We start from the raw sequence: 23793 nt of genomic DNA, 5'->3' as shown, positions 1-23793 counted from the left end.
AAAACTCTAAAATGAAAGTAAAATTTATAAACTCTAAATGAAGAAAGAAAGAAAAACAAAAAAAGAAAAAAAAAAAAAAACAAATTAAAGTAAAGGATTGGAAAGTGATGCTGTTGGCAAACATAACGCAGCCCAGACTTCATTTCATGCTAAGCTTGTGTGCTACATATTTTGTTTAAAGTAGTTTACAATAATTATGTAACAACAATTGTGCGCAAAACATAATAAAAATGAAAAAAAAAAAAAAACAGCAACATATATTTTCAGCTCAGAGGCCGTCAATTGCAACACACATTCATGCACTTGGTATTGTGATAATAGAGAGCGTTCATCTAATAAAAATGCAGACACACACCAAAAATAATTTGTTGATGTGCTTGTTATTTTTATTGTTGTTGTTGTTGTTGCTGCTATATTTCAAAGCTTAAATGCTGCTGTAACTACTAACTGAATGACCAACAGACCAGATTAACTAACTGGTTGTTTGGTGGGTTAATTGCCATTAATATTAAGCAGTCAGGATAGTCTGGCTGATCAGTTTCGTATCAATATTTGAAAAAATTCGATAAATGAATAAACAAACCCATTTGCGTTGTATTAATTGCCTTCCTAGTCTTCGTTTATTTTCCTGTCTAATCATTTCTCTTAGACTTGAATAACTCAAATCCAGTTTATTATGCTTACATTAATACTTTTCAGTTGCAACACACTTATGCTTATATAAAAGGTAAAGCAGCTAATCAACTGTCAACAATGTTCTTGCAATACTCTTAAGCTAATTTCAAGGTGAGTTGCTAAAGGCTTTTCTGGAACGATCTAAGCTTGCCTCTCTCCGCCTGTCCGTCTTATTATCTCATGTTCAATTCAAAGATCGTAATTTTTGAGACATTTTCAAGAAATTTGCTTTACCGGATCAATTTTTCGACCAATTTGCATATAACGACTCCTTTTGAAAAGTCGATATATGGATAACTGCAGGGTGTTGTAGGTTATTCAAAAGCGTGTAGTGCCCAACTATACTGTTCTTACATGTTATCAGATGGACTTTCGATGAAGAGGTTCCGAACAATCAAACGGGTCCAAGTAGATGCTTTATATTCATGCAAACAGTTGTCCTCCAAAAATCTTAGCGAGCAGTCTTACCCAAATGATCCATAGCACCTATATAAAGTTTATTTATTGCTCATGTAATCCACGGCACTTAATAAAAACTTAATCTAATTACGTTTCGATTACAGAGGAACGATTTTTTGACAACTTGTCAAAAAGGACTTAGCGAAGATATGATCGTCCAGCCGAGTTTTATTGTTTGTTTCTTGGAATTCTCAAGTTTATAAAAATTAAGGTAAAAAGATGAATTTTTATATGTGCACATGTATTCCGAATGGATGAGAATGGATCGAGGGACTTAGTAGGACAATTCGAACTTTCCATTTAGAGTAAACATTGGTATCAAATTTGTGGAAGCGGTCAGCGATGTTTTGCTGTTTTCAGAATGTATTGTGCTAGCGTTTTCCTTATAAATGTGGGCGTGTCTGCTTCTGTCGTTTAAGTTATAGATTACTATAAAGAATGTATACACTTACAAAACACGCTAAGTCAATATGGCTTTGTTTCAAACATTTTATACGTGAGTTTTAGACAATCTCCCCCTTCTAAATACTAAAATTTTTCCTAGTTATAACTTCCTAGTTATAATCTTATACTTTGACTGTTCCGCAAGGAGGAAGTATGTTCAAAAAAAATACCGACTTATCACATTTTGCAGGCTACGTTTATTCGATTTTCGAATTTTTATTTCTAATGTTAGTACATATGTCCGCAATACATTAACAGTATCAGCTATTTTGCATTTTTAGGTTCGTTGATAAAAAGTTCCATTTTTTTTTTTTTTTGTTGAACACATCTGGAATATATCTAAGGCAGGATGGACAAGTGCTTTTTAGGCATGCGACACATGATTTTAGCAAACCTTGGCCATGTGATAAGACACCAGAATATTCCAGATATTTCTATGTAAATGTCGCAAAGTGTTAATAACAAGCAAGAAAATTGTATTCAGCTGTAATCGAATCTTTTACACCCACTATCTCTATGCTAACTGAAACCCAAGTAAAATATAAATATCTTTACTATGTAACATTACGTGGGCGTGACCGATTTCCATTTTTGTAGGATAATTTTTATTGCGTGCTTGTTACAGAGTATGAGTATTGAGCAAAACATCCAGTAAGCAGAGATGATTTCAGCTTATATTTCATAGTGAACATGCCCTAAAGTCATAAAATTTAGAGAAGGACGGACCGACATGCTTAAATCGATTCGGAATTTCATGCTGATCACGAATACATATATCTATATATATATATATCATTACTTTTCTGATGCTTTCAAAGTGTTGCAAAGGGTTTAACAAATGAATGTACTCCCATTCTTCGGGCAAAGTTTACGGAACTACGGAATATTAGGCTTGTACGAATGTACATAACGCTTACAAGGACTATTATACTGGTGGTGGTTTTCGAATCATTTTTTGAATTGATTTAAGCTTGTCTGTCCGTCCATCTGTCTACCCAGCTGGGCGATTGTGTGTCTATTTATTTGCTTGCTCAGTCTATAGGTCGCAATTATGTCATATAAACATTCCGTAGATCATGAAAACTGGCCCATAAAAGTAATTTGACATAAAAATGAAAATCAATAAACTTGGATCATGTAGTTTGATGTTTTGAACTGTGATCCATTTAAGACTATCTATGACGAGCAGTTCTTTATGTCGAATTTGTACTTTTCATACTTTTACATAAAACCTAAAAATGGTACAATCCATAATTCTGCAAATACTCAACGAGAAAGTAACCTCTAAGAAAACCCTGAGTAGCCGATCGCGACTTCTAAGGATCGCTACTTCTAAGTCAGCGGTTCCGTGGATTCAAACCTCAAGTGCGGTAGAGTTTACTTTGGCCGCAGATATGAGCCATGAGCGCTCGTGTCGTGAAGGCGTAACACTTACCGACTAGGCACATACCCTCTAGTTCGCGGCCACTACTATCCGTTTACCTCTTTCGCTTTTCCTATCTCTTCCTGACTGTTACCGAACGAATAACGAATAGGTGAAGAGAAGGAGAGCATTTATTAAAATTTCATTTTTTATATACATCTGACTTATTCTAAGCATGGAATCGTTGTGCGATATTTTTATAACATTATATAATAATTTGCGGTGATGGGTGTCTAAGTTTCGTTCTAAAGTGATATGAATTTCTTGTGTGTTTTTATATACTATTTGGCGATTTAATGATGAACACTACTGCACACCTGACACATTTTCCTGACAACCATTGTGCATGTCATACGAAATGTTGCTACTGTTTGTTATTGTTTTTACAATTATTGTTAATTGCACGATTGTAATTTGTTTTTACGCATCGTTATTTTTTAAAGCAAATAACAAAAACAAACAACTAAAAGAAATAATGTTCCGTTTAAGTCGAATTTGTTGCATTTGTTTGGCGATGCGCCTATAATGTTACATTAATTGCCACCTGAGTGCAAAATTTGAATTGACTTTGAGTGCAAATATTTGAATTGATTTTTACCGCAAAAGAACAACAATCCAAGTGAACATTGCGTAAACGTTACCCGCTTTTGTTTTATAACGTAATAAAGCACACAGATGGCACCAATATTGTTAAAAGATTATTATAATAGTGCGTGGTCGGGCAAAAAATACCCAGGCAGTAGCGTCTTGTTATCCAATCTCTTCATACTTCTCTATGGCCATTACCGTAATATACACATGGGGCACATTGCCTGAGTCATATGGAGAAAAAAAAAAGAAAAACCAAAACAGTTAAGAGCTTTAACACTTAAAGGTTACTAACCCCTAAATAAAATTAAGCTTATGAAAGTTAAGAAGAAGAAGAATTCATATAGAAATTTTACATTTTACTCGTCTTTGTTCTTTAAAGAGCACGGACGGACGGACAGGCGTCAACAATATTAAAGGACTATTACGTAAATATCCGATTGGACACGAAGCCGTGGCCGCTTGCTATGCTATCCCTACACATTTTTCTATGTCCATCGCCTTAGTACACGTATAGCGAGCATTCTCTGAGCTAAACCTGTTAACGATCACGAAAGATTACATTAAATTAAACTCACAAAAGTAAAAAATAAGAAGAATTTAAATTTAAATATGGCACTTTAGATATATGGGACAGACGGACGGACGAACAGTTAAATGAATCATTTAGCATTTTATTTTGTTCTTTGTTGCAAAAATATATATTTATTTGTTTAATGCACATATCATTTCATAAATTTAACATGCCCATCGTAAGTTGCGAGAGACAGCTTATGTGTATTGGATAAACGTAGAAATATTTATGCGTTTACTATATCATATGTATGCAATAAGATGATCTGAAATATATTTTAATTCGTTATGTTTTTCGCTGTGCATCTGCTCATGTACAATCTCTCTTCTACCGTGTGTATGTATAGTTTTCGAAATTAAATGTATGTAAACTCTCTTCAAGGTCAGACCGTAAACAAAAAGCAGGCCTTTAATCCACATACAAATATAAAAGTCAAAAAGAGGAAAGAAAACACTTGGCAAAATTGTTACATAATTTGTTTTCAATTTTTTTTTTTTTTCTTTTTTTGTAGTTTACTTCATATCATTTGTTTATCTGTGGATTTATTTTTTTAGTTAACATTCACCGTACCATTCACCACTCTTTTATACTTATATATACATAAATACTAGTATGTACATAATATACGGGAATGACTCTGCTGCCTTTCGTTGACATAAATAAGAAAAAAATTAATACATATATATATATTTGTATATATATATATATATATATATATATATATGTATATATATATATATGTATATATATAATGTTTGTACGGTATGAAGGAATTACCTCTGTTTTGGGGTCATGGTTAAAGCTCTAATTTTGATTGGTATTAAGTTACAAAAATGTATTCAACAAATAAGATAAACGCAATCGCGTATTAAAAACTATAATTCGATGCAATTAATTAGACTAATTAATGATTGACTATTTGTGTCTTAAGTACGTAAAATAATGTATTTCAAATGAACTTAACTGAGACAGTTTAATGATTTTAAACAAATTTATTACATCAGATATGTGGTAAGGTCAACAGTAATATTATTTAGTTATTATTTCGTTTATTGGACATCTTAAATTATACCTCGAGTGGTATATTAATTTTTTTTTTTAATTTGTAACATCTTCTAGGGGCGATCCATGAAAAAAACATAAAGCTGCCGACCATAGGTCCGTCTGTCCGTATGCTGGTACGCCCGTATGCTCGACTACTCGACGGCCTATGCGCTCCTTCGCTCATTCCAGGGGGCGTGGGTTACGCTTAATAACCGGCGTAGCATGGGCCACCGTGAGGTTAAGCCTTACTGGCAGGAACTCACGTTAAACCCATGCTGCAACTTCTTCTTCTGTTTGTCTGTCCGTACGACAATCCATAAAAAAACTCAAAAAATTGGCATATTCTTGATAGAGATTAGATTTCCACCGGCCCGTTTGCTCTTCCGCCTGCGTAAGCTTCTCTACTGTTTGCTCACCTACTTACCTTTTAATCAAATTCATTATGTCAGGTCCTTAATAAGCTGAGTAATACTAGCATTAGTTTCACTTTTTTTTGTGCTAATCACCGAATGGTTCATTAGCTATGTCAGGCGAAAGAATTTTTCTGTCCATCTGTCCACTAATTGATCGTTTGTTGGCCTATGATAATTAAAAGAGCAATACTGATAGCTTGAAATTTGAATTATAGGATTTTTTTTTACACCCGGTGAAGGAAGCATACGTCAATTTGGTCTATTTTCCGGGTCCTTTTCCATGCAAGGTTTCGCCTGAAATGTAAATAAAAAAGTACTATTTTTAGCAAGTTTTTAAATGGATGGAGATGAAGAATGGTATTCGACAAAAGTCGGCCTTCGCTAACTATAAGATTTTAGCTGATTTACTTTCTTTCCTGGGCTGTAGATTAAGATTCCAAAATTGTAATTTTATAAAAACTAAAAAGAAAAATTTCAATTATACATCATTTAAAATGTTATCCATAACAAAAATAAAGGAAAAATTTTCGGAAATTTTGAAATTTTTTCCTGCTAATTTTCTTTTTTAATTGTTTAAACAGCAAAGTATGTGAAAAATTATCATTAAGCTTGCGTATAACTTGCAAGTACACTTAGAAAGTTATATAATAAACTGGATGTAAATAGCGCCCATGTTTGGATTGTAACAAAGTTAGGTTGCTTATGTGCTAATACATATATATATTTTTTTTAATTTTTTCTTTCCTTTTTCTTCCCAATATTTGAAAAGTAGTAACGACATGTTTTACTTATTGTTGTGTGAATACCGGAGACATGTTGCATATATTGCTTAGTACGGATATGCAAATCACATTAAATACAATTTCATTGTTGCGCTTACTTAGCAATTAATCTCTTTTCAGTTTTATCTTAAAATCGTTATCAACCTTATTGAATCGATAAATAAATCTTATAAGATAATATTTTATATTTATTTGTTGCGTTCATTATCAGATAATGGGAGATACGATTTTTATTAATCCGTTTGCAACATAAGCCGCCGCGATTAAGTTTTTTATTCCTATCACTGTTTAATACCAACCAAGTAGACGTTGTATGGTCTCTGAAGCTTCTCTTTGGGCGCTGCAAGCGTTTTTATAAAAAAATGATACGAGCAAAAAGCCAATTCACCATAGACCTGGTCCCACATTATGTTGGATTGTCGCCGAGTCCTTCGACCGTTTTCGCTCATTTTCAAAAGTATAGCGAACTTTCAATTTTTAGGCCAAATTGAAAACCAATACCTGCACGTTTGCGACCAAGGGAATGTTTACCACAGCTAGACGGACAGACAGACACTTTGGAATTCCATGCTGATGCAGAATGTATACGATGTGATACGATATACTCTGAGGCGCTCTTCTGGATGTTGCAGACGTTTTGACAAAACGAATATATTGCTCATCCTACGGTGATGGGTATAAAAATATTTCTTATATGAAAGATGCAAAAGAATTGTAGATGCTACGTTTATTCGTCTATACTACATTTGCTGTTCATTGATGTTCTCGCGGTTGTCACAAACAGGAACGGAAACATGTAATCTTCGATGTGTTTAATGCAAATATGTTTCTCTCCTGTTGGACAATGCAAGACAAGTAAGCAAATTATGTTCGGTCGCGATCGAATCTTTTATACCCAATATCGTTATTCTAAAAATTACTAAAGAGAAAGACGGAGAACTAAATTTTCATATTCTATAATGAATGGATGGATTGACGCGATTAATTTATTCGGTTTTCAGAATAAAAGTAAAAATTTATATTGCGTATGGATTGTACCTTGAGTAGCAAGCAAAAACCACGGAATGCAAAAATTTTCACAGTTTTTGTTGCATAGACTTGTGGGCTTTGCAGACGTGTCTTTTGATCGATTTGGGTCATTTTAAAGTCCTCTTGCAAATTTGTAGGCGTTGCCTTCAGACAGATACTACACAGTCGGCCAGACGCCACATGGGCATGCTTCCGCATTTCGAACTGACCAAGAATTTATATACTTTATGGGGTTCTTGAAGCTTGCTTGTGCGCATTATAAAGGGAGGGGAAACATTCTAGTTTGATACACTATAATATTGGACAGACCTGGTCAATTTTGCGGATTATTGTGCATATAATATAACATTACCCACAAAACATATCTTCAAATTTTCGTAGGTTTATCTGCTGTAGTGTATAAGTAAGTATCAAAAAATCAAATTCCTACTGCTTTGGAAAACAGAGAGGTTCTCAGTTTACGTGGCATTGTAGGCGTGTCTTTCGACCGATTTGAGCCATATTTAATAACAACCTACGCGCAAAAACTGCCATTGTTGCCGCCAAATTGGAAGTCAATAGCTCGAATTTTGGGGATGGACGGATAGAGGGGGCAGGCTTAAATCGATTTAGCATTTGATGCTGTTTAGGAATATATATATACTTCGGAAAGTCTCTGAACCTTCCTTCGGACCTTCCTTCTAATTATAGCCTACATGCCTCGATGATGGACAGAAAATGATTTCTTAAATGTTTATTCGATACAACGCATCTTGAAGTAGTGTTAGTTTCTGAAGATTCGCTACAATTTTTTATACGTTTTGAATCATTCCATTAATATTTAAAGTGCATATATATATATGTGTGCGTGTGTGTGTGTGTTTGAGCACAATATATTTAAATATTTCTTCATAATTTGCAACGAAAACAACGCGATGTTGACATCTTCAGCGAACCGTGGCACTTAAGCATATTATCTTATCACGCAATAGTTAACATTTTAAAATTACGTATACGCACCATTCCACTTAAAACGCAATGAATGCTCTAAATAGAGCGAGAGAGTGTATATATATATATATATATATATGGGAGAGTTAGAAATTTACTCAAATATATACTGTTAAATTATAAAAGAATGACAAGAGCAATAACAACAACAACAGTAAAAAAACGAATAAACTCTCTGTTAACATTTCATTATTATCGCAATTGTTGTTGCAAATGTTAAAATCAATGCGTGTTGTTGGCTTTAAAAGTTTGTTGTTGATTAATCAGTAAGTAAGTTGGTTGGTCTTATTTTGTTTGGTTTTTTTTTTTTTTGTTTTTTTGCTGGCGTAAAAAAATGTAAACCAAAAATATTGCTGCAATCTCAAACTATTTGTGTGTTACTTTGCGGTTTATACACAACAGCACACAATTTTATCAGTAAAATAAGTAACCAACATATAACATGAGAGCTTCACACACTAGACAAACGGGCACAACATTAAACTAAGCTTAGCCTCGAACAACCGCTATCACCGCGCCAGCCATCAACCAGCCAACATTCATTCATGTACACGATTTAAGCCCGTTGCATTTGTTTGATGGAGATACAAAATAATTACAACAACAACAACAACAACAACAATTGTATGGATATGTCTTAAAAGCAGACTACAATATCATCCATATATAAAACGTACGGAAAACCATGTTTGGTTATCAGTCACATTTTGGCAAACAACTCTTATTCAATAAACAAACTCAAATATTTTGTCTCCTCGTCTCACATAGCTAAATAAATAAATTCATATAAATTTGTATTTCATATCTATATCGACGGAAAATTTATATATAAATTCAAAATTTCACGCTTTCATATACACATATATACGGGCAGTAACTTGATATTAAATATGATCAGTTTTAAAGTACTTGTAAGTGTTAAGAGAAATCTTTTAAAAGTGCATTGAAAGGCTCTTTATTTATATACAAAAAAAAAAAAAAAATTCTATAATAATTGATAAAATGTTAACAAATAAAAAAAAAAAAAAGTAACAATAACAATTATCATAAAAGGAAATGAATATTAAAATTAATATCTTCAGAAAACATATTGGGAAACGGTTTTAAGTGCTTACTCATCACTCGCAATAAAAGAGAAAGAGTCACGTTTTATGTCTTATATGATATAAACAAGGTTGGCTGGTTCCGTGTTTATGTGCTGGGAATTGAAGAATCAAAAACGAACTCTAATTGCTGCAAAATAGTAATAGAGATTGTAAATCATGTACTGAAAGACGAATATTGTGTTCATGAGAAGTTCATGGAAGGACCTGCAGCCGTTGATTTTCTAACTTTCATTAACGTAATCTTCAGGAATCCGTTAAAAATTTAAAGTAAAATTTCTTCGTTGTCTTTGAGGAAAAAAATTCAGAAACGATAGATGAATAGAATTTATGAACATCAGTCTAAAAAGTACTGAGCTCAAGGACAGAAATAGGCTTAGAGCTAAATGTCTTAATAAACATATGTGTGCAATTGATAGATGAAACAAACCGGATAAAAAATCTGCAAAGAAGCTAATTTTCATGCACCGTACATTTTGTCAATCACTGAATTATTTTCACTGAATATATTAATTAATTGTTGCAAGTCAAGGCAGTGTTGCCTTAGACTTTAGGGTTTCAATTTTGCATCTAGAGTAGAGTTTTCAAACTTAACTTTTGTAGTTCACACACTTTTCCACAATTGCTAAGTTTGTCCGTCAGTCTGTCCGATCATAATTTTTGATATATTGTAATGAAATTTGGTGCATTCACCTTTTCTCAGACTTCTCATAAAACGCCTTATTTTAAAAAGTCGTTACATAAAATATATAGAGCAGTGGTGAGCCATGGCGCGCTATAGTTTCTTTACCTGGTTTGTCATCTTTTTATATATGACAAAATAATCAAGTAGAAGGATTATATTCGCTTTAATATATTAACTATCTGAAGCATCCTTACTTTGAACTTTTCTGACCATCATCGTGCCTGCGTGTATAGACAGAGCCTGACCGGCACTCATGTCAAAAAAAAAAAAGGAAAACGATCTAAACTTTTAATCCATTTTATGTTTTTATCTGCGCAAGAGGAAATTCTAACATTTTCGGATGACTTTCAGTTCTTTAGGTTTTCTACAGCTAACTCAATCCAAAATCTTACTAACGGCTTTAAAAGCAAATGTCTAAGGGATTTTCTGCGTTCATTTCCCAACTTTTAACTTTTTCTTGGTGAAGTAATATCTTCAGTCCTTACGTAAAAGTGTGCTGACCGCATTGCACCTCTCCTTAAATAGAGTAAGAAAATCATTAACATCCCCCTTCGCAGCTTATAAAATACTAGAAGTTCAACCATCGCTGCGGAACATTTCAACTAATATAATTTGCTCCATAAACGGCCGCTATAGGGGAAAATGCAGAATAACATCATTTTTCAGCATAAAATCGCTCTGTTTTGAAATTATTGCGGGGAATGGTCGGCAGCTGGAAAATTTCGGATTAGCTTGAAAAGTGTTGCTTCTACTCTTCTTCGTCGAAAACAACAATTTGTTAATGGTTTACTAATTTTAAGGAAGAGTTTGCAAGGGTAATGGCTTCGCGTTACGCAATTAACGCCCAAATGGTTACACAAGTACAAATTAATAGATTCCTGAAAATTATCCTCAATAATTGGAAAATGAAATTGCAAAAAATAGCTGACATCCTAAAGATATCTGTAGACAATGTATTCAATTGTTGTTGTTTTCGCATTGTATACTGGGCTTACTCACAGTAGAGCAAGCTACAAAGGCAAAATTGCAAGACTTGAAGTTTGAATTGCTGTTTGACTAGCGTAGCAAAACATGCTTTAGGGGTGATCCCCAATCGTTGTAGAAAAAAGACCTAGACATTTTTTTTGTAATATGACCAATCACTCAGGATATGTCTCCTATAGGTTTGACATAAAGATAGTCAGAAAGAAGAATTTATTGACCAGTGTATTATCTACGAGAGCGACGCGGTTAAATCAGTCTTGAGGACGACTATACTGACAAATAAAATAGAATTTGGCAAAAAAAGTGGTTCCTTTACCTCGTCCCGGAATTTATTGATCGATGTATTCGATAATGAAAGATAGTCAAAAACTTTTGGGAGCATTTTTTGCGATAAAATATTATACATGTAGATAGGTAGATGAATACACACACACACACACGCGCATATATATATATATACATATATATCTATTTTTACTTTGTTTATATATATGTGCGCGTACGGCTTCACATGCTCAATATGCTCATTCCCACCTCTATTGCAGACCACGATAGGTATAATATTTTTGACAGCCATTTTCACGCTTGACTTGACCTCCGGCTGCGGCTGGTCAGAAGCTCATACTTTTAGGACTATGATGGTTTCTGCTAGACATTTAGCAAATTGTTCATTTCAGTATTCTACTTATCCAAAATCGATCGAGCACCAACAGCTTTCAAGTTTTGTCAAAATTTAATACAGCCCGTGTTCACATGCTATTGTGTGTCAAACCGCATCAATGTACCGCAATTCATGAAAATATCTCAGAAATTGCGACCAGCAGGTCGAATGCAAAAAAAACGAGATGGACAGACGGACAGACAAGCTTAAATTGATTGAGAAAGCGGCTCCCAATCGGCCGGAATAATAAAAAGTGGGCCCATTTCAAGACCTTCTGGGGGTTGCATGCGTACGCACAAACTTAATACATCCTTGTACCTATCACAAGCAGTTCCGGTTCATATATTCCTTTTTCATATTGAGAGGTTTCACAAACAGGCAAAAGTAACGACAACGAGGAAATGTATGTGAATGGAGCGGCTGAAAACATTGCAATGTTCAAGGATAAGCGAGACTATCATCTTTACAAAGACAAGCGAATGTGAAGCGAATGATAAGTTTTGCTAATTTTGTCAATCCCTATAAGAAACCCAGTTAGCAATTTCTAAACTAACTAAACTAACATTCAAGAAAACAAATCGAATGTATTGTGCTATGCAGTAGGGAAAAAAGTAATGACACGCATTGGGAACGGGGAGGAATGCATTATATGTCATACATACATTTATAAAATGAAATATAAATGAAATGAATTTCCTTTTCTTTGCTCTCTCTCTCTCACACATATATGTTTTGTTTTGTTTCGTTATTTGTCGTTTTCCAGGTAATCTTGGCAGTTGTTATTGCCGTGGCGTACGCTTCTCCCAAACCGGGCTATTATGGCAAACAGTAAGTTATGTTACAATTATATAATTTTTAAAAGTATATCAACTTGTTATTAAAATTATAAATATGTAAGTGAATGTTGTTGATTTTATTGTGTCGTTTGTCTTGCATTTAAGTCCCTCCAACACACTTTTTATAATAAATATACATATACATATATTTACCCCAGAGACATGAAAGTAGAAGTTGTCGAGCAACATGAACTTAATTACCGGTTAATAGAGTGAAATCGAAATCGCAAATTACTTTTATTTTCATTTTATTATATTTTATTTTATTTATTTATTTTTTTTTTTTTCTAACTTTGATTTCTTTTAATATGAATTTTTAATAAGAATTGCATTTTGTGTTATATAACGTATATATATATATACTTGCATATACCCACAAGCACAAGCATAAGTATAAGCACAAGCATTACAAACGTGTGTTAGATATGTACACTTAAAATTAAAAAGAAGAAAGGGAGCCAACAATGCACGTCACTCTTGCTTCGACAATCAATATGAATGAACGATAAGACAAATCACAAATAGTTTGCGTATTTCTGTTGTTGTTGTTGTTGCTTTTCCAATTGCTATTACTGTTACTAATGCTATTATCATATAATTATGTATTCATTTGCCTTTTATAGATTATTTTGTATTGCAAACGAACAAACATTAGAGAGAATTACCTGAAGAATATTAAATAATTGCGATCAGACTGTATATACTAATGCATGCAATATTAACATTTACATATATATATATGCTTACAAATTAATTATAAAAATTTACAACAACAAGTGTGACATGATTATTTCGTATTTTGTTGGTTCACATTGTAAATCACCGCCAGCCAATACGAACACAAGAAGTGAATAAAAAATAATTTCACTTTCGTTTTCTTGCATTCAAATCTAAGCAAGCGGTTTATAAGCGCATACATATATTTTTCCTATATAACGAACACATGCACATAGACACTTGTCAAAATCAATATGTGTAAGTATGTATGAATGGTATGTATTTTTGTTTTTAAATATAGTATAAATTTTTTTTTGGATTATGCATTAGCGATATAGCATGTAGTACGGTATGTGTGGATGATGGATTTGATAAATAATTTTTTTGTCTTTGTTATGCCAATTTATTGCGATTGTTTTTTTGTTTTTTCTTCCGATTGTTTTTTCTATCATTTGTTTTTTTCTTTTAAAATATAGTGAACATCATACCATACACGTTCCATATAATATTCACACCATACATCATCATCATGTACAAAAGGTGCCAGTTTATAAACATATTATTAAAGAAGTTCCCGTAATTAAGCAGGTAGTTAAAGAAGTGCCTGTCGTTAAGGAGATAGTCAAAGAAGTTCCGGTGGTCAAAGAAGTGCACGTTCCAATCATTAAAGAAGTTCATGTACCTGTACATCATGTTCATCACGAAGATCATGTTGTGCATAAAGATTTCTCCTCGAGTGGCTGGTATTAGAATTTTAAGAAGAATACCTTTACCTTACCGATCTTGTCCGATTATCTTTAAATTCCTTTTTTTCTCTTCACATTTTTTTAGTCACAATGTACATAATTAGGAACTTTTCTCTTATTTTTGTTTTAATTTTTTTTTTTTTAATTATATTGTAAAATTATTATTATTTTACTTCTCAGTTAGTTTTTTTTTTTTATAAAATCATGTACTATATAGATTTGTAAATAAATGTGTGTGTAGGATTTATTATGCTTATGAATAAAATAGTATATATGTATATGTAAAAGGAAAAAAAAAAAATAAATAAATGTAAAACGCGAAAGTTAATTAATCAGATTGAATTTTAATTTATAGGAAATGCAAAAGAAATGTTTTGTCCACGATATTTCCTCAAGGGGTTTTGTTGATCTTGACCGCTCAGCAAAGCCATTAATTACATTTGTGCTTTGATTACTTTTTATGAATGCCGCTTAGCTTTAAGATAATTTGAGATCATTTCAGGTCAAATAAATGTTTAGCAACACAACATAAGCACAACAACATAGTTTTAGTTGATAATTCGAACAAACTTTTTCTTCTTCTACATTTTCATACACTAGTTAAAGCAAAAATTTGCTGCATGTTTTATACCATACTTGCGACTTGCGTTACAGGGTCGTGTGTTAAGTTAGTGCGAACGTACGTAACACGCAGAAGGGCAGATTCAGAATCGTAATCTGAATTGATCTAAGCCCGTCTGTCCACCTGTCCGTCTAAACTCTCTGTCCATGTAAACTTGTTTTGAACCTAAAGCAACGCAATTGTTGAGATATTTTGATTTTTGATAGAGTCATAGTTACAGAGCCGAGTAGACAAGACTACCAAATCTCAGCGCAGTTTGACCATACTTGATAAATACAGCACAGGACTTGTCGAATGGACCACACATTAGTCTACGGCCATCAGCACAATATGGCTTGATACGTTTAATATTATCAACGTTACGCCTCTCTACGCTCACTTGCTGGGAAAAAATCGCAAACTTTTGCAATCACTCCATATACTCGACGACTTCCAAAGTTGGCAATAATGATGCGAATTGGTCCACAAGTGAATGGACAATGAGATATCGAAACGATCGGAGGTACGGGAAAGGATCGAGTTTAGTGAAAGAGTGGAAGGATAGATAAGCTGATTAATTTAATGTATGCGCAGACGGATAAACACGCACGTAGTAGTTGTAGGCACACAAACGCAAATTTGTTGGATAAAAATGCAAGTAAAAACAATTCAACACATTATAGTGTTATACGGGAAGTGATTGAAAAAGTGGTCTGATCCGCATCATTTTCAATAGCATTCGGCATTTGTCCTGTTTTGGGATCTGTATACTAAATTTCATCAATATATCTGAAAAATTGCTGCCTGTAGATTGAAACCAAAAATCTAAAGTGAAATCAGACAGTGATTCTGAATCGATCGGTATAAGAAAACGTGGGTCTGTCTCAGGTTCTCGTACCATAAGTAGTCCAGGTGAATAATGAATGCATGTATACTTGGATGGAGGACGAGAAGACTCAAAATTCGTTTTATGTCAAACACATATATACATTTTGAGGAGTCTTATGATGTGTCATGAATTGTATCCATGTCACTCGAGCATTTCAGTGAATGTTCTTACTTTGAAATCTTAGAAACAGCTTCCGAATCTCAACTTGATAATGTACGTAGGGACAGTTCGTAGGTATTTCAAGATGATTCTCTGCCTTTACACGAAGCCCTGACGATACTAAACTGGATGCTCAAAAAGTTTTTATGACATCACATCATCTCAAACTTCTTCCCGTGCGGTACGTTGGACTTATTATTGAAATAGTTTTGATTACACAATCAACACTAATTACTAAGTAGCGGAATTTTTTTTTTTGCTTTATTAAATTAACAGATTAAAATTATAAATAATTTGAAACAATAAGACTTTTACAAGAAACGATAAAAATAACAAAAGCTCGTACATACCTACATACATTCAAAAGTCATAATTAAAGATATCTATGACTAACACAACAAAACATACAAGACAAAAAAAAAAAAAAAAAAAAAAGTGAGTTTTTAAGGAACCGCGTACGTAATAGCTATTAAGAAAACTGACATAACTGGTTAACGAAGAGCATGGTTAACTAGTGTACCATAAACGTAGTGAACCAGAATACGTGAATATGTTATTGTTTTAATGATGTTGTTATGCACACACAAATGACAACAACAATTTTTTACAACTACTCGTATTAAAAAGATTGAAATTCTTGCTAGGTAAATATGTTGGACTTGACCTTCGGGCCATAAAATCGGTTGCAAACAGTTTTCTAGAAGTAACTCTAACGCAATCATTGAACAACTTTTACTTTTTTTTTTTTCGCCAACAATTACGCAAAAAAATCTTAAGGTTCCGCATAACACTAATACATGGACTTAAAAAAAAAAATAAAAAAAAATAACGTAAACCACATATCATATAAACGTCTACCTGTTAGTTACAAGTCAAGTCAGTTAAGTGGGAGTTTTGTGTTCTTGAATTTTATACCTGAGGTCATTCCTATGCATTACTATACATATAAGCAAACAAAAAGTGATTTCTTTTTTTAATTATTTTAATTTATTGCATTTTTTATTAAAAAAAATATTTTCTTCTTTTTTTTTTCTTTTTTTATTCTTTATATTGCACCAACAACAATCACAAGTTTATACAGGTAATTTCTAGGCAAGAATAGCATTTATGATGTGTAAGTAGTTGTGTATAACACTTGCTATAGGCGAACAGAAAGGAAAATAGAAAAAAATTCTAAAATAAAGGAAAGAAATATAGTCAAACAAAAAATAAAGGGGAAATCGTTCAGTAGATAAGAATCTGTGAAGGATGTGTAAGGTAAAGATTAAGTGCATGCAAAAAGGTATGAAGTAAAAAAAAAGTAGATTTCGAAAATTTGTGTGGGTGCGTGTGCGGGAAGGATGTTGAGTAAAATAATACAATTTCGAGTATTGAATGGAATATGCAACTCACAAGGATCTCGAAGGTTTCGCTTGGTTCAGTTGTTTGGATGGATTGGAGTGAAATGGAAATGGAAGATGTTAACACATGTATCAGGCTTTTGGGATATATCGTTATATACATCTAGTGGCAATAGGGGAAATTGGGGCAAGTGTGCGGACTAACACCGGCAGGATATTGACGTTCAGTCCAGCCAGGTAGGGGTGGAGCAGGAGCACCAGCAGCACCGGCATGCAAATCACAGAAAGGATAATTAGGGCAGGTATGAGGGCTAACACCGGCTGGAAATTTATCACCGCCAGCTGCAGGAGCGGGTGCACCCCAGGCGGGAGCAGGAGCATTCCAGGCGGGAGCAGGAGCTTGCCAATGAGGGGCACCCCATTGCGGTTGTGGTTGCCAGGCGGGGGCCGGTTGCCAACGAGCGGCAGGATTATGCAAACGCGCATTATCACAGATAGGGAAGCCAGGGCAGTCCTGAGGATTCACACCAGCCGGAAACTGAGCGGCAGCGGGCAAATGTTGTGGCTTCGCCAAAGCCATTGACATCAAACCAAAAAATACCTAAAGCAATTATTCAAAAAAGCATAGCACACATATACAGTTAGTCCTTTTTTGAACTCATCATTTTGCATTTGCCTTTTACTCACCAATTTTGTGAACATTTTGAAAATTTGTTTTTTATTTTGTTTTTTTCTTGCTGTTGTTGCTGTTGTTTTGTATGTAAATGAAATCCTTTTCTACTCGATGTCCAATTGAACTATAATCGCTATTGAGTCGTTAGTGATTAAACTTCCAATTGGTTTTGATTGTGGCAACCGACTGTCTTAAGTTCTGTTGATGTAGTTGACACTTATATACAATTTGTGAAGTAATTCTCTAACAATATAGCAATATAACGAGAGCTTAAATTTTAATGCACTCAATATTTACGAGCGTTAAGAACAAACCCGCAAGCATCTTATAATGAAACAAGAAAATGAAAAAAAAAAAAAAAAAAAAAAAAAAATGGGCGCTGCTGCGCTTATTAATATGCTCTCATTTCAATCTAAAGGTATGATCTTATGGCTCGATATTATTGTTGTATTGTTGTTGTATTCCAGTTTAACCACAAAAAAGAAAAATTTAACAACAACAACTCCAACAACAAGATAAAACACTTATAGTAGAATTTGTTACATTATTGTTTTATTAACATTATTATGCATACATTAGTTAGTGGTGGTAGTGATGGCGGTGATGGTGGTTGATGCTTGCTCTCTAGTGGTTGCATTTCATTGCGATTTGCAATATTTGGCTCCATGACTGATTACTTTTTTCTTTTTTTTTTCTTCGATAATACAGTTCTTTTTTTCTTTTCTTCTTTGATCATAGGTAAATGATTATTTATAAACACATGCATATATATATATATATATGTACATTCTTAAATACATATACAACCTACATGAAACTAAAACGAATTATGCATACGTCACACATTCATCTCCATATTTGTTGCATTACTTCACTTAAAAACTTAACCCATTAACAATTGTACCAAAATGCAATGCAATATGCAGGCATGAATAAATGCATGCACATTGTGCATACTTATCTACATATATACACTTGCATATCGATACCTCTACACATTTGTGTATACCTACTTACCATAAATAACTTACAGTATAATATTGGATAGATTGATATATACACATGCATATAAATACATATAGTAAATATAATATTTCAACATAATGCCACTCATTGCCTCTTATAACAACTTTCATTAAAGTATTGCACAGAATTAATACAACAACAACAACAAGAACAACAACGATAACAACAATAGCATAATTTAATAATAAAAAAAAAAAAAAAAAACAATTTAATACAAATGCATCATAGTTCTCTTGTCATTGTCTTATGGGTGGGTGGGGTCAACATATACAGGAAGGATCAAAAACGCTGACTTAAATTCTTTTACAATAAAAATGCATTTCAAGAACCGTAGATTGATTAAAGTTACACGCTTATTACATTCCATATAAATGCGCACTAGTTCTAGTCATTTTACAGCTTTGACCATATAATTATAAATTTACATCGAGGTTCTACAAATTGTACAAACACTTTGCAACTCCGTCTATTATATAAACAATGAAGTAGTTATTATATAATAATTTTGCAAAGAGAAATCGATGAAGGCCGCATTAGGGCAGTACTTTTAAGATGAGGTCAAATTATAAATATATTATGCTTACACCCTAAGAGCAGAGGCGGATTTAAAGGCGTCGCTGGAGATTCAAAATTTCGAAGGCTACCACAAATTTCCATTTCTCTTCCTCTTGTTTCTCAGGTGGTTTCCTTGTGGTACTGGGCATGTCCTGCAGCTTGTTTATGGCAACAGTGGACAATTTCAGCAAACACGCCACACTAATTACAACTTTTTAACACCCACCACTAACTTTTGTATACTTCATCTAAAATATATTGGGTGTAGCATGCATTTCAAATCATACCGGGATATATATGTATATATTTAAACACAAGATACGGGCAGTAGGTTGAGTTCCGCGACCGAATAGCACGGGCACTGGATCATACAAAGTCGTCTTGCTATCAATAAGATACGAAATGTTGTCCAAGTTGTACAAGCGACATGATTCGGTACCCGAAGTTGAACATGTGTCAGAAAAGTACGAGTAAGATGGGTTTCTATCCCAAAAGAGAGCTTCCACAAAGCCCACATAACATTTTTATTTGCGGCAAAACTATTCAAAATTAATTTCTGCAAATCTCACGCGATCTAGTCCTTTGAAATTGGAAATATGGTATCATTCAAAAGTATCCGTCAACGACTATTTGTTGCCAGTTTACTGCAAGCGATAGCCCGGAAAGTGTCTTTGCTCAACAAAGCTAATTTAACGAAAAGAGAATGCTTTTCTTTAGCCCATAAACAATGAATGCGTACTAGAGGGCGAAAAATTGTTCGAAAATATACTTTGGAGCGACGGAACAAAAATAATTTTATTTTCGCAATGATGCGGGCACAGTTGCCCGTCGGTGGAAATGGGAACAATTCCTTGTTAGATTTACTAAGAAAATACTGAAGCATGGCGGAAGAAATCTTATGCTATGAGGTTGCTTTTCTTGGAAATGTGTCAGCGCGATACATCTCCTCGAAAACATTATAGATAAAAACTCTTTCGAAACTCTAATGTTAGGTATGGAAATTTCAGCAAGCAAATGATCCGAAACATTCACCCAGTCTGGTAAAAACACAGCTCCGGAAGCCTAACTTGGATCACCAAGTCAGTCTCCCGACCTCAATCCTATTAAGGTCAGGTTTCGGAGCTTTCTTGCAACAATAAAAAACATTGCTGGAAAAGGATTCAGAAAGTATGACAGAGACTTGCCGTAAGTTAATTTTATGCACACCTAGAGCAATCGAAGCTGTCCTTAAAAACAATAGTGGATTTCTAATAAAATGATTTCCTTTAAACATAAAATTTTCAGCTGATCTTCAGTTTTTGCATATACACTTTCAATTTCACTATCTACCTACTCACATTCTTGAACTGAACTTCTTTTAAGTTTTTGTATATGCTTAACATAACTCTAAAGGCATTTTTGAATACATAAATGCTCCTACCACATAAATAAAAGGTAAATAAAAAATATAATAGCAGGTAAATGGAAGAGAGTACCCCTTTACCTTAATACAACCGCATATGCCTGATTTTCTGCCCACATGTGCGCTTGTTTACTACTGTGTAGATATAAATGAATGACAGGCGCAGTACTATTAGCCAACGAAACTTGAACTAAACCGATGGCCTAATTAGATGAAACGCTCAAGTTGAGATTAGCTACATGCAAAGGATAACTTGCGCCTGCCAGCCTGTAAAACTATTTCACAACACTTAGAGTACCAGGTATCAGAAATTGTGGTTGTTGAAAAGTGCTCAGTTATTCGGCATTAGCGGCATTTAGGCATTCATGTATTTGAATTATCTCTACATTGTGGATAGCCATTCATATTTTTTCTCCATAGACTTTCAATGTCCAAGGAGCACTACCGAAGCAGCTTAGCCAGGTAGCCAATTATAGTACTATTGCTCTAGTGCCCTTTATATCACATACAAGCACACCCACCCTCAGTTAAATCTTAGAATTTTAGAAGAACTGATTGCTTAGAAGGATGCAGGCAGACGACCTTCGTCACTCTCGATGGTTTCTCCAATGAGAGTTCCCTTTGCGGAGATGCTTTACTGCTCAAGCTGCATATTGTCACTGGGATTGGGTTCTCGAGAATTCGTGCGCCCCAAATGCCGTGCGAAAGAATAAAATGTAGTTCGTTCTGGAATAGAGATGGGATCGTGCCTATTGACATGTTAAAGGCACTTTCGATCAACGCATTGGGAAAATCCCAGATTCTTGTTAATTTTTGCATCAAAAAAAAAAAAGATTTAAAAAACAACCTTTTCGTCTCCGCACTTTATTCCATTTGGATATTAGTATATGCATGTACTTGCATTATAAATATATATATGTATAAATAAAGATATATGTAAGTATAGATATAAGTATGTACATAAGTATGCATATATACTTACATATGTTTATAATAGGTGATCGTTAATCATTCATAATGTCATTCATAATGACTTACATCTTTTCATATAACGACTTTTCAAAATAAATATGGGATGTGGTGGAGAAAGTGGTTCGAAGCAAAACACTTTCAATGGCGTTCCTCCTCGGGCCAGGATACGTCGGTGAACCAAATTCCATTAAAATATCTCCAAAAATTGCTACTTGTACCTTAAACACAATTATATGCACAGACCATAAAGAGACGGACGGACTTCTTGAGTCTGCTTATAAAGAAAATGTTTTTGGCTATTCAGCCATTTTTCATTAAGTGGTATTGCAATTACCGTAGAACGAAAATGTGCTAAGTCAAGTCAAAAAAGCTACGGACATTTGGTGAAGCTTTATTCTATAAGCTACGAGTTGAACGTGAATGCTTGAAATTCTTTTTATTGTCTCAAATTTCTTAAATAGAAAAATAACTACAGCTGCCTTAACTTTGTAAATTGGTAGGTGGAGTCATTTCGAAACGTTGTATTTCCGGCGCCCGCTGAGTTTGAATCTCAGATCTGTCGTGGTTTGCAACGCACTCCTTGGTTCCATTGGTAGTTTACAAATTGTCCAATAGAACGCGTCAATCGACATCAAACTTGTCCAAAATCGGTCAGGCACTTGGTGTTGTCAAACAATAACGTGGACATCGATTTTGTCCATTCTTCGCTTTGATGAACGCGTTGCTTGTTAATAACCACCTAATAAACACGGATAGCGCAGTTTATGTATTATCTGCTAGTGAAGCGCGCAACTAACTCAGTCAACTCATTTGTCTACGACAGTGACAGTAAAACTTTGTCTTTATTAGTAATTCTTATACCAGGCTTTCATTTCCATAATCTGAATAATTTTTGTTTACCCTACATCGCTGGTTGTACAAGGGCATATTAAATTTGTGCGGATGTAACGCCCGAACGGACTTGAGATAGACCCACCTTATAATACATCGAAACAAATAAGTCGAGAGGATGGAGACGGGGACGGTGAAAGTGATTCTAAATCCAACTAAGCTTGTCTGTCCGTCTGTCCATCTTCTTTTTTTTCAGAATCACTTTCTGAATCGATCTAAGCGTGTCTGTGCGTCTGTCCATCTCCTTTTTTTTACAGAATCACTTTCCGAATCGATCTAAGTTTATCTGTCCGTCTGTCCTTCTCCTTTTTTACAGAATCACTTTCCGAATCGATCTAATTTGTCTGTCCGTCTGTCTATCACGTTTCTCGTGTCCAACTGGCAGGCCACAATTTTTGCTATATTAGAATATAACGCCTTATTTTCAAAAGTAGTTAAATGACTAACTGTAAAATGGTATATGGTATTTAATGTTCGGCTTTGCCCCACTATAGTGGTTTTATTTATTTTTTCTTTATTGTTACAACATAAATCACCCCACGTTTAAGTTTAATGCTTGAAATTAAAAAGAAATAAAAAATCGCGTTCCAGATTTTCAATTTACGAATTGCTACAGCAGGCATACAAGCTACATATTGTCACCCTCAACTATGTATAGAAATTTTATTTCATCTAATTAACGGGCTGTAATGTACTTGTAGAATTTCGGGTGGCATTTTATGAACAGCACAACGAAGGCATCGGAAGACCAAAAATAATAATTTTTTTTTCTATTATTATCTACCGTATTAATGGACGATTGATTCCATTAATTTAATTTCGTTAGTTTCGTGTTCTTATTCTATAATAATAACGGTTCTTAAATCAACAATATGTTAAAGGAATTATAAAAAGAAATTCGCTATAAAAAGAAAAAAAAAAATTGTATGTTAAAAATTATAATAATTTTACAATTATGATCGATTTTTTTGTGCTCAAGTTGATAATTTTGAAATTATTACCCAAGAGTTAATCTATTAATCTTTTATTAATTAAAATTTTATTTTATTTTTTTTTTTTTTTTTTTTTTTTTGTTTCTTTTTCAACATTCCTTTGCTTTTAATCTTTAATGTTTTTTACATAGAGAGAGAAA

General features: G+C 33.8%; 2 protein-coding genes across 4 annotated transcripts; one reads left to right on the top strand and one right to left on the bottom strand.

Annotated features, from left to right (window-relative positions):
• Window positions 1-8770: 8770 nt before the first annotated feature.
• On the top strand, window positions 8771-14332 carry LOC119637034. Of its 3 annotated transcripts, XM_038032808.1 has the most exons (3): window positions 8771-9332; window positions 12618-12682; window positions 13884-14332. In XM_038032808.1, exons 1-3 carry the CDS (start codon window positions 9312-9314, stop codon window positions 14155-14157), a joined length of 360 nt encoding a protein of 119 aa, XP_037888736.1. In that variant the 5' UTR covers window positions 8771-9311; the 3' UTR covers window positions 14158-14332. The 3 variants fall into 3 exon arrangements, with proteins under 3 accessions (XP_037888736.1, XP_037888734.1, XP_037888737.1); XM_038032806.1 differs by lacking the exon at window positions 8771-9332 and having other exon boundaries at window positions 11026-12682; XM_038032809.1 differs by lacking the exons at window positions 8771-9332; window positions 12618-12682 and adding an exon at window positions 13420-13665.
• A 2807-nt stretch (window positions 14333-17139) lies between these two features.
• On the bottom strand, window positions 17140-18029 carry LOC119636919 (cuticle protein 1). The gene is made up of 2 exons (XM_038032643.1): window positions 17830-18029; window positions 17140-17743 (listed from the first exon to the last, which is right to left on the bottom strand). Exons 1-2 carry the CDS (start codon window positions 17842-17844, stop codon window positions 17306-17308), a joined length of 453 nt encoding a protein of 150 aa, XP_037888571.1. The 5' UTR covers window positions 17845-18029; the 3' UTR covers window positions 17140-17305.
• Between the last annotated feature and the right edge of the window lie 5764 nt (window positions 18030-23793).

The sequence above is a fragment of the Glossina fuscipes genome, unplaced genomic scaffold (genome assembly GCF_014805625.2).
Source record: "Glossina fuscipes isolate IAEA_lab_2018 unplaced genomic scaffold, Yale_Gfus_2 42, whole genome shotgun sequence".
NCBI lineage: Eukaryota > Metazoa > Arthropoda > Insecta > Diptera > Glossinidae > Glossina > Glossina fuscipes.
The sequence above is the reverse complement of the archived record's forward strand: the minus strand, read 5'-3'. Positions and strand labels throughout refer to the sequence as shown.